The 17,269-nt window shown below is 46.7% G+C and overlaps 1 protein-coding gene and 1 non-coding gene across 2 annotated transcripts; both read right to left on the bottom strand.

Moving 5' to 3' along the window:
* Positions 1-4,584: 4,584 nt before the first annotated feature.
* LOC116855117 lies at positions 4,585-4,688 on the bottom strand. Its single transcript, XR_004380289.1, has one exon. It is a non-coding gene; the product is annotated as a U6 spliceosomal RNA (small nuclear RNA).
* Positions 4,689-13,453: 8,765 nt separating this feature from the next.
* TCL1A (T cell leukemia/lymphoma 1A) lies at positions 13,454-17,045 on the bottom strand. Its single transcript, XM_032837403.1, has 4 exons — positions 16,897-17,045; positions 14,567-14,737; positions 14,210-14,258; positions 13,454-13,590 (listed from the first exon to the last, which is right to left on the bottom strand). Exons 1-4 carry the CDS (start codon positions 17,014-17,016, stop codon positions 13,454-13,456), a joined length of 477 nt encoding a protein of 158 aa, XP_032693294.1. The 5' UTR covers positions 17,017-17,045.
* Positions 17,046-17,269: the final 224 nt, after the last annotated feature.

Genomic DNA, 17,269 nt, shown 5'->3' with positions numbered 1-17,269 from the left:
GCCCAACCCCAGCTCCCACAGCGGATACCTTTACTGGGTCGAATCCATTTCTCAGTCTTGGTACAGGCCCCTTGATCTGCTCAGTGCTCTCCTTCTCCACCACCGGGAGGACGCAAAGGGCCTGCCTTGATTGGGAAGGCGAGCAGCACACACAGTCATTGTCTTGCCCCAGACAACTCTCCTGGTCCTTGAGCCTTGGCGTTTCACGGGACATGACGCTGGTCATGGAAGACTTCACAGGGTTGGACCCAATGAACAGGAAGTGGCAGATATGGGGGCTGCCCTCATACGATCCATGTGCGGCAGAGTGGGGAGATGACCCCTCCGGGCCACAGGAAGGTTGATGCTGCTACTGTGGTGCAGCATTCTGCGCCCCGGGCTCTGTGGCACGACAGGACACCTCCTGTGGGCCACAGCACCGCCTGTTTGGAGCGGGGCCTAGAGGAAGTCTGGGCTCTGCAACACAGCTGTTCTGCAGCCTCCACACTCCACGGGTGCCTGCACCTTCTGGCAGCGGGTGGTTCCCTGCAGCCTCCTCTAGAACCCAAGGAGCTGTGTATGTTTAAAAATAGTGAAAACTGCAATTAACGAAATTCAGGATATGGTATTTACAATTCTCTGTCTTTAAGAAAAGGATTATGCAGAAATGTGAGCATAAAAATGCATAATGTACAAGTTTCTTTTTTTTATAAATGCAAAAACCACTAAGTAGCCACAAAGCTAATAATACAGTGTTATTGCAAATTTACCTTCTCCTTCTGTGGCATTAACACCTGGCTAAATTCATTCCCAGGTAGCCTGGAGCAAACCAGGGCTGGGGTGCTTGTTGTCCCAGTCAACAGCCTCCAAGGAAAGCAGAAATGTTGAAAAAAGGCAGTTGGAACTTGGAGCAAAAATCGACCTAATTATTTGTGATTATATGTCGTCTTTTTAAAGGCGAGCCCTTCAATATGCCAATTGTGTAATTCTTTTTTTTAACAGAGCAAATTGTATTGTTCTTGGAACATTTCTTCATCTCTAGCTACAAACCAACAGTCATTCTTTCCCCCCTGTTTAAATTATATTAATCAAAATAAAAGAACAGGCACTAACATCTGGTTTGTCCCTCAATGCTTATGACTCTTTACAAAGTAAAATCTTAGAAAGTTTTTGATCTTTTTTCCCCTTAAGAACTCTGGTAATGATCCTTCCCATAAATACATAGCATATCATGAAGAAGGAATGCTGATTTTTATTGAATCTAGTACTCGCTAGACTTCACATCTGCTGGCTGATTTAATCCTCAAAACAACATCAAGAAATAGGTTTCCATGCACCCATCTTATCATGGATAAGGAAACGGAGCCTCTGTGAAGTGAAGCGCTTTACTGTGGGTTTGAGTAAGAAAGCGGCTGACTGGCATTCTGTCTGGGCGTGTCTGTCTTCTGAGGGCGCAACAGCAGCACCGAGACCAAGAGGTGGACCAGAGCCAGGGGCCTGCTTTACTCCACGCTGGCTGCTTACCAGCTCTGTTAACTAGGAGAAAAGAGTGGAATCTAAGGTGCTATTTTCATCTGTATAAAAGAGGCATCGTGGTAATAATCCTTCCTGGAGGGGCAGGTTCTCAGAATGGTTCTTTCTTAGCCATGCTGGCTGGCTCTCAGTCCTGGGTCTGCCTCAGGCCCCTCTCCTGGCCTTTGCTCACTCCTGGAGCACCCTAGGACTTCCCCCAGCAGATCCGTATCCCACCTGATTTCCAGTAAGCGTTCCTCTATGGCGGCCGTCCATACACACTCTCTTGCCCTTCTTCCTTCTCAACTATAACACTCTGAGCGGGGCTGCTAGGAAGAAAGGAGACAGAAAGAAGAGTGAGAACCCGTAACTGGCCGCAGCAGCTCTGGCTCCTAGGAGAAACACATAGTTCCTTCTTGGAATAGTCTTTTATTTAGCAAAACCCAGTGATGTGCCATTGAATCATTGAAAAGCTAGCCCCAGGCAAACAGAACCAAGCTGTTCTGTGCAATAAAGTAAGAATGTTAGTTTTTCAAGGATTAGCTACATGAAGGAAGGAAAGGTTTGTGAGGGCGGGGGGGAGCCCAGAAAGAGAGGTGATGGGCTTAGTGGGGAGTGGGGGAATCCTGCTGTAACACTAAGAGATTTTTTCGAAACAAGTGTCTAACATCCCGCTCTAAGGCATTAGTCTGAATGTTAAACTCACAAACCTCCCCCATACTTCACTCCAAACAGGCCCCCAACATCTGTCATCTGCAGCCCTGTAGTGAAGGCATCTGAGCAATGCCCAGCGTAATGTGGAGTGATGGGTATGGAACAAAATGAGATGGGTATGGAACAGAATGAGAGGCATGGGAGGGCATAAACCAAACAAAATCAGTAGATGGTACAGCTCTGAAGTAAGGGGAGATGATGGGGAAAAGTGTGAGATCCCACTGAAGTCTCTGGAGAGACAGTGAAGGGTGATATGGAGGTGGCGGGAGTCAGGCTAAATTAAATCTTGTCTCAAAGGACAGGGTTCTCCGACTGATGTATAGTTACCACAAATGCAGGGGATTTCCTGATGAACCAGACGGAATTATCATATTATGAGTGAAGTCTATGATTTTTCTATAGGACGAGCTAGATGTGCATGTGTCTTCCAGGATGAAGGTTTGCTGTGGTTGTCCATGACCCTCAAGGGTTAGAGGATCAGCAGAAATGAGACATTAAGCTGTTTAACCCAGTACAATCCAACCAAACAGGCAGTGAAGTGGACATGGCTTCTTGGTGTCCTTGATTGGTGGATGAGGCCAGTGTTGTGGGGGAGATACCAAGGGTCAGAGCAACACCAGCCAAGTTCCCTAAATTTCAGCTGTTTTGGCCCTCCAAGCCCAGAGGCCCAGGTCATCAGCACCTCAACCAATGAACCTGCTGTGTAAGTACCACATCATCTGAACCAGCTTCCAAAGCTGAGTTTGTGCAAAGAGCTTCCATATTGAAATGTTCAGTTTAATAGTTTCAAGGGCTATGGATTTTTTACCTCAGAACTATGAACGGCCATTATGGTAAAGTATTTGTGAGAGCATCTTCTTGGAAAATATCTCACTTAAATTTGTAAGGGTTTTTGCCACAGGACGTTCACTTGCCAACACCGGGAGGACTCACTCACTGACGATGACTTCACTGGACCCATTTACGTTAACTCATCTGGTATAAAAAGATGAGGAAGAATCTTTTAGAATTAATATACCTCTAAAGATATTTCCCCCTCATAAATAAAGTTGTTTTGTGAGCAAAACACAATGACACTAACAAAGCAATTTTAAAACACAATAAGGATAAGGGCAAGATGGTGACAGTGGCATGGTTTTTCAGTCTCCTCAAATTACAGAAACTAGCAGAGTAATTGGAATGGAAAAAGGGAAATTGTATAGTATATAAAATGGAAATATAAAAAGAAAATTAGTAGAATAAAAAGATCAAAAGGATTTGAGAGACAGTGATGAGTACAGAAGAAAGGCAAAGACAATCCAACACATGCATAACAGACCCGTTCTTTCCCCGCCCCCCCCCTACCCTCTGCTCCTCACCCCCCCCCTTCCCAACAAAAAGAAAGAAAGTAAAAGTAAGGCAGTAGAGAGGAACAAATAAAAGCAACTATCAAAGAAAAACTTTCCTGCAAACAAACACACTGACTTGAACCATGAGTCACTGTGTTTAAAGGGGACATGTTGTGCCTGGACCAGAAAGGACAACTCTAAGACATACTCTATTAAAATTATTAACTTCACAGAATAGAAATCCTTTTGGCTTAAGGTAAAATGACCAAGTAACTTACAAGGTATTACACCTTCACAGAATACTTTAATTCTAAAATGCAATGGAAGAAATGAAGTAACATAGTACAGATACCCAGGAAAGAAAATGGAAGCCAATTTTTTTTTTTAAATTTGGTCAAAGTGACCTTTAAGTGTAAGGGCTACAAACTGTGACGAAGTGGAGAGAATGAGAGGATAATGCTCCTGTGTGCCCTTCCTGAGTAATCTACTAACTAATATGCTTCAGATAATCAAGAAATGATTAGAGAAGCTTTTCCTAAGAACTATGACCCTGAATATACTTAACTATAAAATGAAGAGTAGTGGGGCTAGGGTGAAAAATACTTTATACTTGTCATACCCTCTGATAACGAAGATGTAATTCAGCTATCAGAAATGGGCAGAGAAGGGAAAAATTATATAGAGAGTCAAGCCTGCTGGTTGTCTTAAAGGTTTCATTGAGCACTAAATAGATACTACATTAAATACATTGGAGAGAAGGAGGAGATGGAAAGAAGAATTTACTAATTTCAATATTGTTTATAGTAAGGAATTTAAAAAAGACCTACACCGTCCAACATGGTAGCCACCAGCTATATATGGCTATTTAAATGTACATTAATTAACATTAAATAAAATTTTTAATTCAGTTTCTCAATTATAGTGGCCACAATTCACATTTCATTTCATATGAAGCTAGCAGCGAGCATACTGGAGAACACAAATAAAGAACATGTTCATCATTATAGAAAGTTCTTTGGATAATGTTACCACTGATAGCATTTTTTTTTTTTTAAATCTGGACTGCTTCAGAAATTTGTGTGTGATCCTTGCTTAGGGGTCATGCTAATCTCTGTATTGCTCCAATTTTAGTATATGTGCTGCCAAAGTGAGCACAAACCAACAGCATTTTTAAAAGGAGTAAGGATACTACCCTAAGATAGCAGTATAAAGGTAACCATGGAAACAAAACATCTGATCTATGGTTTTTGGTCACCAAAGCCTGAGCAGATTACAGATAGGAATTCTCCACCTATTGACCTACAGATTCAACACAATCACTTATCAAATCTCCCTGACTTCACTGCAGAAACTGACAAGCTGATCTTGAAATTCATATGGAAATTCAAGGGGCCCAGAATAATGAAAACAATCTGGGAAAAGAACAAGATTGGAGGAGGACTCACACTTATAATTTCAAAATTTATCATAAAGATACAGTAATCAGGAGAGTGCAGTATTGACAGAAGGACACTAACAACGAAAGAGAACTGAGAATCCAAAAATTAACCCTTAGTTTTACAGTCAATTGATTTTTGACCAGAATGCCAAGACAATTCAATTGGGGGGAAAATAGTCTTCCTAACAAATGACACTGAGGCAACTAGCTTTACACATGGATCCCTACCTTGTACCATACATAAGAATTAACTCAAACTGACCACAGACTTTAATGCAAGAGTTTAAACCATAGGGACAGCTGGGTGGCTCAGACGGTTAAGTGTCTGCCTTTGGCTTGGGCTGGGATTCCAGGGCCCTGGGTTCAAGTCCTGCGTCAGGCTCCCTGCTCAGGGGGAGCCTGCTTTTCCCTCTCCTACTCTGCCTGCTGTGTCCTCTCTGTCAAGTAAATAAATAAATAAAATCTTAAAAAAAAAAAAAGAGTTTAAACCATAAAACTCTTAGAAGAAAATGTAGAGCAAACATTCATGACTGTGGGTTAGGCACAGCTTTCTTAGATATAATATTAAAAACACAGGTGATAAAAGAAAAAATGAATTAGAATTCATCAACATTAAGAAAGTTTTATGTTTCAAGGATACCATCAAACAAAAGAAGACAACATACAGATTAGGACAAAATATCTGTAAATTACATTTGATAAGTTGATCCAAATATATAAAGAATTCTTATAACTCAGTAACAAAAATGTATAGCATGGTAGCTATAGTTAATATTGCATATTTGAAAGTTGCTAATAAAGTAACCTTAGAGGTTTTCATCATAAGAAAGAAATTTCCTAACTACGTATGGTGATGGATGGTAACCAGACTTATTGATGACATCTGGCAACATACACAAATATTTAATTATTATGTCATACACCTGAAATATAATGTTATACGTCAATTATGCCTCAGTAAAAAAATAAACAGTTGATCTTAACAGGCATTTCTCTAAAGAAGATACACAAATGACCAAAAAGCACATGAAAATGTATTGATTTTTGACAACTAGCCATCATTTGACAATTTGACATTAGCCATCAGGGAAATAGCAACACCACAATGAGATGCCATTTTACACCGACTAGATGGCAGAATCCAAGAACCACAAAACAAAAAGCACTGACAAGAATGTAGAAAAATTGGAACTCTGGTGGGAATGTGCCGTCATTTTGGAAAACAATCTGGCAACTCCTCAAAAAGTCAAAAACCAGTTACCATGTGACCTAGCAATTCCGCTCCCAGGTATATGACCAAAAGAAATAAAAACACACATCCACCCAAAAACTTACACATGAATGTTCATAGCAGCATTATTTATAACAAGGAAAAAGTGGAAATAACCAAATGTCCATGAACTTATTAAGTGTGGAATATTCATACGGTAGAGTATTCTTCAGTCATAAAATGGAATGAGCTACTGATACATGCTAGAACACGTATGAACTTTGAAAACACTATGCCAAGGAGTCCAGTCACAGAAGCCCACATAGTGTAGGATCCCATTTCTATTTAAGAACCAGGTAGAAAGGAAATTAGTGATTGCCTGGTGTGAAGAAGTTTGGGGGCATTATGGAGGAACTGCTAGTTGTTGTGGGGTATCTTGTTGAGGTAATGAAAACGTTCTAAATTTAATCATGGTGATGGTGGTACAAGCCTGTGAATATGCAAAAAACAAGTGAATTGCACACCTGAAATATGTGAATTGTATGGTATATCAATTAATTTAAATAAAATTGCTATATATCTACGTAGAAATTTTAAACAGGAAATAAATACCCAATTAAAATAGCTCTTTGATATCAGCCACAGAAACTTCTTTCAAGATATGTCTCCAAAGGCAAAGGAAACAAAAGTGAAAATAAACTTTTGGGACTTCATCAAAATCAAAAGCTTCTGCACAGCAAAGGAAACAGTTAAGAAAACAAAGAGGCAGCCCATGGAATGGGAGAAGATATTTGCAAATGACAGTACAGACAAAAGGTTGATATCCAGGATCTATAAAGAACTCCTCAAACTCAACACACACAAAACAGATAATCATATCAAAAAATGGGCAGAAGATATGAACAGACACTTCTCCAATGAAGACATACAAATGGCTATCAGACACATGAAAAAATGTTCATCATCACTAGCCATCAGGGAGATTCAAATTAAAACCACATTTAAATACCACCTTACACCAGTTAGAATGGCCAAAATTAGCAAGACAGGAAACAACATGTGTTGGAGGGGATGTGGAGAAAGGGGAACCCTCTCGCACTGTTGGTGGGAATGCAAGTTGGTGCAGCCACTTTGGAGAACAGTGTGGAGATTCCTTAAGAAGTTAAAAATAGAGCTTCCCTATGACCCTGCAATTGCACTACTGGGTATTTACCCCAAAGATACAGATGTACTGAAAAGAAGGGCCATCTGTACCCCAATGTTTATAGCAGCAATGGCCACAGTCGCCAAACTATGGAAAGAACCAAGATGCCCTTCAACGGACGAATGGATAAGGAAGATGTGGTCCAAATACACTATGGAGTATGATGCCTCCATCAGAAAGGATGAATACCCAACTTTTATAGCAACATGGACGGGACTGGAAGAGATTATGCTGAGTGAAATAAGTCAAGCAGAGAGAGTCAACTATTATATGGTTTCACTTATTTGTGGAGCATAACAAATAGCATGGAGGACAAGGGGAGATGGAGAGGAGAAGGGAGTTGAGGGAAATTGGAAGGGGAGGGGAACCATGAGAGACTTTGGACTCTGAAAAACAATCTGAGGGTTTTGAAGGGGCGGGGGTAGGAGGTTGGGGGAACCAGGTGGTGGGTATTAGAGAGGGCACGGATTGCATGGAGCATTGGGTGTGGTGCAAAAACAATGAATACTGTTATGCTGAAAATAAAATAAATTTAAAAATAGCTAGAAAAAGGGAAAAGGAAAACAAAAAAGTTCAGAAATGGAGAATGAAAAAAAAAAAAAAACCAAACCAGACATCAATGAGATAGAAAACAAAACAAACAAAAAAAAATAGAATAAATGAATCAAAAAGTTGGTTCTTTGGGAAATAAAATAGATGAACCTGGGGCACCTGGGTGGCTCAGTCGGTTAAGTATCTGCCTTTGGTTCAGGTCCCAGAGTCCCAGGATCGAGTTTCGCATCGGACCCTCCCCCATCTCGTGCTCTCTCTCTCTTTCTCAAATAAATAAATAAAATCTTTAAAATAGACAAGCTTAATCTTATGAAGTGGGATAAAACACACAAAAAAGACGAAATAAGAAATGACAAAGGGCAATAATCACCCAGAGAGAATATGAAAAGCCATGAGACTATTTTGAATAACTCTGAAAATAAAATGTAAAACCTAGAGGAAATTTATGCCTTCCTAGGAAAACTGATTTAACTTAAATTGACCCCAATAGAGAGAGAAAACTTAAACAGACCAACTTTCACAGAAACAGAAAATTGTACAAGTGCTCTTTCTAAAGAGGGACCAGGCTTGAATGGGTTCATAAAGGAATTCTACCAAGCTTAAAAAAAATTCTAATGTAACTTACACTATTACAGGATATAACACAAGTAAAGTCTCCGAATTATTTTTATAAAGTGAGCATAACTTTGATGCCAAAACTTAACAAAAACTGGGGAGGGAGGAGAAAAAACTCCAGATCACTTCCACTACTACAATGCAAAAATGTTAAATAAAATGTCAGCAAAGAGATCCACCATCACACCTTATACATCATGACCACATGGGGTTTATTCCAGGAATGCAAGAGTCAATAACCTAATATTAATATGGTATTATTAGAGTTCATGGAAAGCATCACATGATCACCTCCTTAGATATGAAAAAGGCATGTAACAAAACCCAATACCCATTCAAGTTAAAATTCAGAAAAAGAAACTGAAAGATACTTAACATGATAAAATACAAATATTTCAGCTCCAAAGCCAGGATCATGCTCACTGGGGAAACTCTAGAGCTCTCCTGATAAAATTAAGAAAACAAAAGAACACCCAGCACTCCCACTACTTACCAGAGCACTGCAATATTCTACAAGAGAAAGGGGTTCCAACCAATAATTAGAAAGGAACAGGTAACAATACCTCCCTTTGCAGGTATTATCGTTATCCAGCTGGAATACCCAAAGACGAAAATTAAAACTACTACAAATAATGAGATAATTTAGTAATGTAGCAGACTATACAACTGACATACAGGAAACAAAAATAGGCATTTTAGGGACACGTGGGTACAGGTACAGCCCTTTAGGCAATATCCTGTTAAAGATGACAAAAGGAGGGAGACAAAGAGGAGATGGTGCAGAAAGGACAGGTTGGGCGGAGGGGGGGGGGACTCCAGGATGGATGGGAGGGTGACAAGATCATCCTCACCACCACTCAGAGTGGGGTGACCTACATGCGTGCTTCCCGATCCAATGCCGGGAGCAGTACACACGGTCCCACCTACAGAGGATTCGTGCCCAAGGAATGAAAACCGAGTCTCACCAAGTCTCTCAGTTTAACTGCGGGTTTACAGGAAACAGGAGGAGGAGAAGCATGGAAAGGATATTCTGGGAGGCCATGAACCAAGTCCAGAAGGTCTTACCTGCACAGATTTTAAGAGACCTGAGACACGTCAACCACGCGCTCTCTGTACATTGATTTAAACAACTGTGGGAAGACCCTGGAGATCGGTGAGGACATCTGAAAACCGCTTGGGTATGGGAGGGTACGAAGGAACTAGTTAATTTTGGCAGGTGTGATAATGGCGTGGTGGCTCTCAGGAGCAAAGTCTCGTGTGTAAAGTATGTAAGAAGATGCTTGTGGGTGAAATCCTCCAATATTTAAAATACTTCAGCAAAACAAGCAAACAAGTGGAAGTCAACGGATTGCATTCTGTAAGAGGGGGAAGCAGCAGGACGGTCACATTGTTGAAAACCACAGGGGCGGCTCCGTCCCAACAGACGTATGTTTGCACCCTGGGTTCATCTTAGCTTCAGGAATGTTGTTCCTCTGACTGTACCCCCTCCCCACCCCTGTTCTACCTCACCGGTGTGCCCCCTTCTGGGCACATACCCAGCCAGGCTCATTACCCCCAACTCAACCCACCTGGAAAGCCAGGCTTCTCTGAGCCCCACAAGGAAGCTCAGAGTGAGGTCATCCCTCCTTCCCTCCCCTTCTCTCGGCACCTACCTGTCTTGGCATTGGAACTTTCCCTGACGACATCACTATGTCCAGGTGACCAGATCCCAAGCTCGGTCACTCCTCTTTACTCAGTCCTAACAGTATGTGTTCTTCTGTCCCCTTTTTAAAATTTTTTATTTTTTTTTATAAACATATAATGTATTATTAGCCCCAGGGGTACAGGTCTGTGAATTGCCAGGTTTACACGCTTCACAGCACTCACCATAGCACATACCTTCCCCAAAGTCCATAACCCAACCACCCTCTCCCTACCCCCCTCCCCCGGCAACCCTCAGTTTTGTGAGATTAAGAGTCTCTCATGGTTTGTCTCCCTCCCAATCCCATCGTTTCATTTATTCTTTTCCTACCCCCCAAACCCTCCATGCTGCCTCTCAAATTCTTCGTATCAGTGAGATTATGTAATTGTCTTTCTCTGATTGACTTATTCCACTAAGCGTAACACCCTCTAGTTCCATCCACGTCATCGCAAATGTCAAGATTTCATTTCTTTTGATGGCTGCATAGTATTCTACTGTATATACACCACTTCTTATCCATTCATCTGTTGATGGACATCTAGGTTCTTTCCATAGTTTCCGCTGTCCCCTTCTTAAAACACGTTCTTTTCTTGCTTCCAAAGACACCCCCACCTCTGCCTAAGTGACCTCAGTCGGGCCCTGGCTTTAATGATCATGTGTATTTTTTTAATGCCTCCTACATTTATTGTTTCTGTCCGACCTGTGTTCTGGACTCTGTGATCAACAGCCCATCCTCCAGCTGAAGGAATCCCAGGCCTCTGGAACTCACCACCACAGCTAAACTTGAACTCTGCTACTTCCCCTTTGCCCAAGTCTCCTCCCCGCCTGAGTGCCAGCATCACCGTCCCCCCAGCTGTTGCCACCACAGCCCCCTCTCTTGCTGTGGAACACGGAGATTCCGCGTCGTATTTAGAGCTAATTCACTGGGGCCACTTACTCGTATAAAACGGCCTTTCTTTCAATGGGCAGAAATCTTTTTGCCATTTCTAATTTCCACAGCAAATTAAACATTCACTGTGCCTGCCCCTTCCTCTCCCTGGGACTCTCTTCCCTGCTTTAAGAATCTAGCTCGCTCTCGTTTTCGAGGTCCAATCTTGAGGCCACCTCGAGAGACGGGAATTTCTTCCCCATCCAACCTAACTCACCCGCAGATGACCCTGTTCTGTCTCCTCTGCAGGACGGTGCACACCCCAAGCTGCTCTCTGGGCTTCTTCCAGAACGGGAGCTGTGTGAGAGCAAGACCTGGGCTCTGGCCACTGCCGTCCCTGGAACACACAGCAGAGTTCTCGGTGCTGGGCATACCCTTCCCAGGCAAGCGTTTGCAACACGAACAGTCTGTCTGCTTGGGCTGCGGGAACAAAATACCAGACACTCAGTGGCTTAAACAACATTTATTTCTGAAGGTTCTGGAGGCTGGGACGTCCAACATCAAGGTGCCAGCACACCAGGCGTCTGGTCAGGAGCTTCTTCCTGGCCTCTAGACTGCCACTGCCGTCTTCTCCGAGTGGTCACTTGGCCTTGCCTGGAGGCATGCCGTGGAGAGTGCGCTCTCCATCCTCCTCTTATCAGGGCACTAATCCCATCACAGGGTCCCACCCTCAAGACCCCAGCTAACCCAAACCACTTCCCAAAGGCCCCACCTGGAGCCTGGAGGTTAGGGCATCAACATATGAATGTGGGGGCTGGGACACCGCCCAAAACAAGAAATCTTCCTCTTCCTGGGCCAGTTCCTAATATAAGGCAAATGGCAGATTTCTGACATTTCTCCGGTTCTGAAGTCCTGATGCCCTACTGAGAAGGGTCTCTTACACTGGCAAGCCCTGTGCAAGGCAATGGGGTTAAAATGAGAAGAGACACAGACCCTGTCACATGTGGGGCCCCATGTCTCTGTCCGGGCAGGAAATACAAAATAGGAGAAGCTCTACTTTTCTTAGAGAATTCTCTTACTAGATACTTAGCAATAAGCATATCATTCCCCCCATGTCTCTCTGTGATGAGTAAGCCACGGACTGCGGTCACACACAAGTAGCGAGGACCAGCGTGCCACACAGGATGGATCCCGTCTCCTGGAAGCCACCCCCTGGTAGTACCCGAGGCCCTGCTGACTCTCTCAGGCGCAGGGAGGGGAAGCTCATCTTGGGAAGGAAGTCGGGGGGACAGAGTGCAGGGTGGGCTGGGCTGTGACTGCAGGTCAGGAAAGGGCAGGGAAGGGGCTCTGGCTGAGGTTTCGATAGCTGGGGACAGTTGCAGGTGGGGAGAGGGACTCCTGTGGGCACTGGAACGAGGCATGTTAAAGACAGTGCCTGGTGAGTGCCACTGCAGGGAGGAGGACCACACAGAGGGACCTGGAACACGAGGAGTTGCTGACAAAGACTTTGAGGTCATGGACTCCAACGGTTCTCAAATCGCAACTCCAAGAACACTGGTGTTCTGAGTATTTGGATCACATGCAAGGAAAAAAAAAAGAGGGAAGAAAAGGAAGGAGGGAGGGAGGGAAGGAGAGGGGATAGAGATTTCCAGCCTTCTGACCCAAGTAAAATACACTATTCTTTCCCTTTCCACATTTCTGATTTGGTGACGGACTGCCTGTTCCTGCTTCTCCCCACTGGAATCCGGGTCACGGACAGAAACTAGTTCAAGCACAGAGGCAGATGAACTGTTTTACATTTAATCAATCAATCACAGTGTTCACATCACATACAACTTCATAATACCAAGGTGTATGGGCACTGTTCAAAAGAAGGGGCCCCTCCAACATGTGTCCCTCTTCGTAGGGGCCACCCGGGGGCGCCTGCCGTGCTCGCTTGGCCTCCCGCTGGGTCGCCAGCTGTGGGCTGTGGAGCGGGGGCTCCTCTCGGGCCTTCCTGTGAACTGTATCACAGCCTACCTGGGCAGCGGGATACGGTCAAGTGCAGACATGTGCCACGTGCCACAGCTGGTTCGGGGGTGCCAAGGCCTGGCCCCGGCTCAAGTGCATGGGTCCCATTCCCTTCCAGCCAGAGGCACACGGAGCTGAGGGAACAGAGTGAGAAGCAGGCACGGGCCACAGTGCAGGACACTAGTTACTGGGCAGCAGAACGGAGACAGAGGCCGAACACCACCAGGGGACAGAGACAACCGGACAGCAGCTAGCACTGGGGCAGCTGGACGCAGCCATACCAGCCTGCCTCCTCTCTGGTACCAGTCTGCTGGGGGAGGGCGAGCGGGCCGCAGGCAGGCCCTACAGCCCCTGGGGAGGGCTGTCCTTGGCCCCTTGCTCCCTCCTGGACTGGGGAGTGGCAGCACAGAACACGCAGGCCCGGGAAACGCAGGTGATCGCAAGCATGAACGTCCCCACGAAGGCCAGCAGCACTCGGACTCCGGGGACAGGAGGAGACAGAAGCTGTGCCACCTGGGCCCAGAGGCCAAGAGAAGGACAAGAGAAGACAGTCAAAGGCAAAGGGAAGGATGGGGCAGAGGCATGGGGTGGGGCTGGAGGATGGGCAGAAGCAGAGCTGCTGGGTCGAGTCTGGGGGGCGGTTGGAAGGGATTACTGTGGCGGCGCCCCCTCCACCCCCCAGCTGGGCCTTGCATTGGAGCCAGGGCAGATTAGAAACAGAGTGAGTCTGGGGTCACCGGGGTCTGGAGCCTGCTTTGTGACCTGCACGAGTCACCATGCTTCCTGGAAGCTCATTTTTGTAATCCAGGAAAACAAAATCATTTCTAGCTCAGTTGAGGTGCTGATTGAGTGGCAGTGCCCATAGGCTGCACTGTACAGATGTGCGCCCCTACCAGGAAGGGGGCTCCCCTCCAGATTATTAGCTGCCAAGGTGCTAAAGGGAGGGCCTGGATCCCCAGCCCCTGAGACCCTCAGAAGGGAGTGCCATCTGGGCTGAAGTCAACACTGACTTCATGGGAGAAGGGCGTTCCTTCTTCCTGCCCTGGTACTCTGGACAGACAGGTACTGGGCCCCAAATGTACTCACCTGGTCACTCACCCTCTGGGTCTGGCAGCTGCTCCAGGAGCATGTCCTCCTTGCCACTGAACTGCACGAGAGAGGGGGTAAGAGGCCGGGACTGGAGGAAGTCTCCTGTCCTTCCATCCCTGGCTCCTGCCCAGCAGAGAGGCCCCCCACCCTGGGCCAAGGGAGGTTCCGTTAGACTCAGAGGGGCCCAGGCTGTCCCTTCTGACCTCTCCAATGCAGTCCGTTAAGAACCTGCAGTGCAAACTCCTTCCCTTGTTTTGCTTTGGTGCAGAGATAGGGAAATGGATGAAGCTCAGCGGCCAGACCTGGGGGCGGCGGGGCAAGGCCACCCAGGAGGACCAACAGCTCCCAGGAGAAGGACACACTTGCCTCGATGTGGTACACTATGCGCCAGAAACTCGAGTCTGAGCCTCGGTATCTTCTTCCCGGGTAGAGCTGCCACATGGAAGGCAGAGGGCATGGGGCCAGCAGGCTGGGGCACACGGCCTCCCCCAGGGACACGTTCTCCTGACGCATGAGGACCTGGAGGCTACTCTCCGTCTGCAGGGAAGGGAAGACCAGGGCACGCCTTTAGGGCTCAGGATCCGCAGCATACAAAGCCCCCGAGTCCTTCCCGCCCTCCCCCAGCCTGCCCAACATCTGAAATGCTGGGGATCAGCCACCCCAGCAACGCGTCCTCCCTTAAGCCTTGCACGGCCCTCTCAGGGATGCTGGCGGGGCAGGATGACGGGCACTCACAGGTGTCTAGACACCCAGACAGGGCCACACTAGGCCCGCTGCTTCCTGACGGGCTTCAAGCTTGTTCTTACGCTTCCTCAGCTGTGGTTTCGTGCTGACGTCAGCTGCTCTGGGGTTTTGATTTTTCTTTATTCTGTCCTATAGCCCCTTTTATTTTAATTAATTTACTTATTTAACTTTTTTTTCAAGTACTCTCTATAACCCATGTGGGGCTTGAACTCACAACCCCAAGGTTTATTGATTTATTTAACTTTTTTTAAAGTAATCTCTATACCCAACGTGGGGCTTGAACCCATAACCCCAAGATCAAGAGTCGCATGCTCCACTGACGGAGCCAGCCAGGCACCCCCGAAGAGCCCCACTGGAACACGATCAGGTGAGAGACTACTTTTCCCCATCACTACCACCGCTCCTCTCCTGCAACAAGCTAACTGGCCACTTTCCTGGTCACGTGCCCCGCATCAGCTCTCGGCACAGCAGCAAAGGGTGTACATCTAAAAATCCCATCACTCCCCCGCCTGACACCCTCCAGGGGCTTCTCACGGCCGTCAGCAGGACTGAAATCTTTACCAGGTCCACAGCCCCACTAACGTGGGCTCCTGTCTCCCTCATCTTCCGGAGAGTCTGTCCTTCGCCCTCCACCACAAAGCCACAAAGGTCTCCTCGCCTTTTGGGGACACACCTCGTCCCCAGTAATCTCTTGCATCTGCGGTCCTCTGCCTGGAACATTCTCCCCTACATCTACGCAGGGCTCACACCCTTCTCGGAGACAGGTCTCTTGCACGAATATATGTTAGAGGGACACATTTCAGCAAAATCCAACTCTATGAGACACGCAGGAAGCATGCCCATCTAAAAGGGAGATTCATAACGGTTTCAAACAAAGTGATGGGCAAAAGCATGACACGTAAGTCCAAATTAATACTCTTGAGGGGTCTGGCCTACAGACCCCAGCCCACTCATTACTGCCTCTCATTCTGCACAACTTACCAGCAGCCTCAATTATTTTATCTCCCCCCCCCCCCCCCCCGGCCCCGCCCTGCCCCAAGTATCAGCTCACCAGTAATAGGATTTTATCACATTCACTGCAAACTCTCACAGCCTAGTATCGTGCTAGACATATAGACTAGGCCCTCATGCTGGTTCAATAAATGTTTTTTCCGGAGTGGAAATTATTTTTTAAATTTTCCATCTATGAAATACAGTGGAATTGTTAAGAAAGAATTCAGATCGTCCTGGGAGATGTAAGTCGAAACCGCCATTCTTGCCGCCTTCCTACATGGTTTTCTGTATCTTTCCACCACTTTCGGTCTCCTTGTTCACCTTTTTTTCTTATTGATTTAAGGTAACCTTTACATATGAAGAACACAGGTTCTTTAAATTACATGGGGGCGAATCCGGCCCCACAGCCCCTAGGGGGTTGTTTCCTGCATAATTTATGTTTAAGTGAAACGCACTACTTTGGGGTTCTGGTGTCACGTTTAGAAGATATTCGCCAATCCGAGATTTTTAAAACGATACTCACATAATTCTCTTCAGATACCTGACTTTATAAAGTATATATTAAAGTCGATGTTTAAAAGGACATAGACGGATACTTAGAAAGGAAATTCAACGCCAGCAAACATGGGGTGAAGAGCCCGGCACCCCGAGCCTATGCCCCGCCAGCAGGACGACTCTGGGCAGGTCTGCGGGCTGTGACCGTCCTCCCACCTGTGAAACAGGGACACGGTCACTACCGGTAACTCTGCGGGTTGCTGGTCTAGGACCTACACGTCCTCCTGGGGCTAACTTCATCTTGCTCTTAACCGGGCTGGTACCCCACCACCGCGTCCCGGGTGAAGCGCGCTCCCGCGAGGCCCAGCGGCGGCCCGACCCCCCGAAGTCCGCGGCAGGTCCCCGCACGTGGCGGCCGCGGACGCCCACGCCGCCCGCCCGGCCCGCCCCCGGGGCCGCCGTACCTCGATGGTAATGGGCAGCCAGGTGCGCTGGTTCTCGTCCACGTACACGGACCTCTCCCAGATCCACAGGTGGTCCGGGTGCAAGGCTGTGTGCGCCCTGAAGAACGGGAGCTCGCCCATGGCGCCCCGGGCCGCGCAGCCACCGCAGCTCCAGCCTCTGAAACCCAATCACTGGCGCGCGGGACGCCGGTCCGCGACACTTTATAGCGGGACGCGCGCGGGCGCCCCCCGGCGGCGGGGCGGGAGGAGGGCGGGCGCGAGGCAGGATCTGATCCGCGGCGGGTCTTCCGCGCTGGGACCCGGGTGGCATCTAGGAGAGCGGCCCTGGCCCCATAGCCTCGTGGCTTTCTCCAGCCTGGCCCCCAGCTACCCA

This window comes from Lontra canadensis, unplaced genomic scaffold (genome assembly GCF_010015895.1).
Source record: "Lontra canadensis isolate GAN:19392208 unplaced genomic scaffold, GSC_riverotter_1.0 scaffold98, whole genome shotgun sequence".
Lineage (NCBI taxonomy): Eukaryota > Metazoa > Chordata > Mammalia > Carnivora > Mustelidae > Lontra > Lontra canadensis.
The sequence above is the reverse complement of the archived record's forward strand: the minus strand, read 5'-3'. Positions and strand labels throughout refer to the sequence as shown.

Bases quoted from the DNA above. Each gene is read 5' to 3' on its own strand.
- TCL1A (XM_032837403.1), bottom strand. From the start codon at position 17,016: ATGGGCGAGCTCCCGTTCTTCAGGGCGCACACAGCCTTGCACCCGGAC. The intron at 14,738-16,896 runs GTACGGCGGCCC...CCTTCCCTGCAG, and splicing joins GGCTGCCCATTACCATCGAG to ACGGAGAGTAGCCTCCAGGT. The intron at 14,259-14,566 runs GCAAGTGTGTCC...TCTCTCGTGCAG, and splicing joins GCATAGTGTACCACATCGAG to TTCAGTGGCAAGGAGGACAT.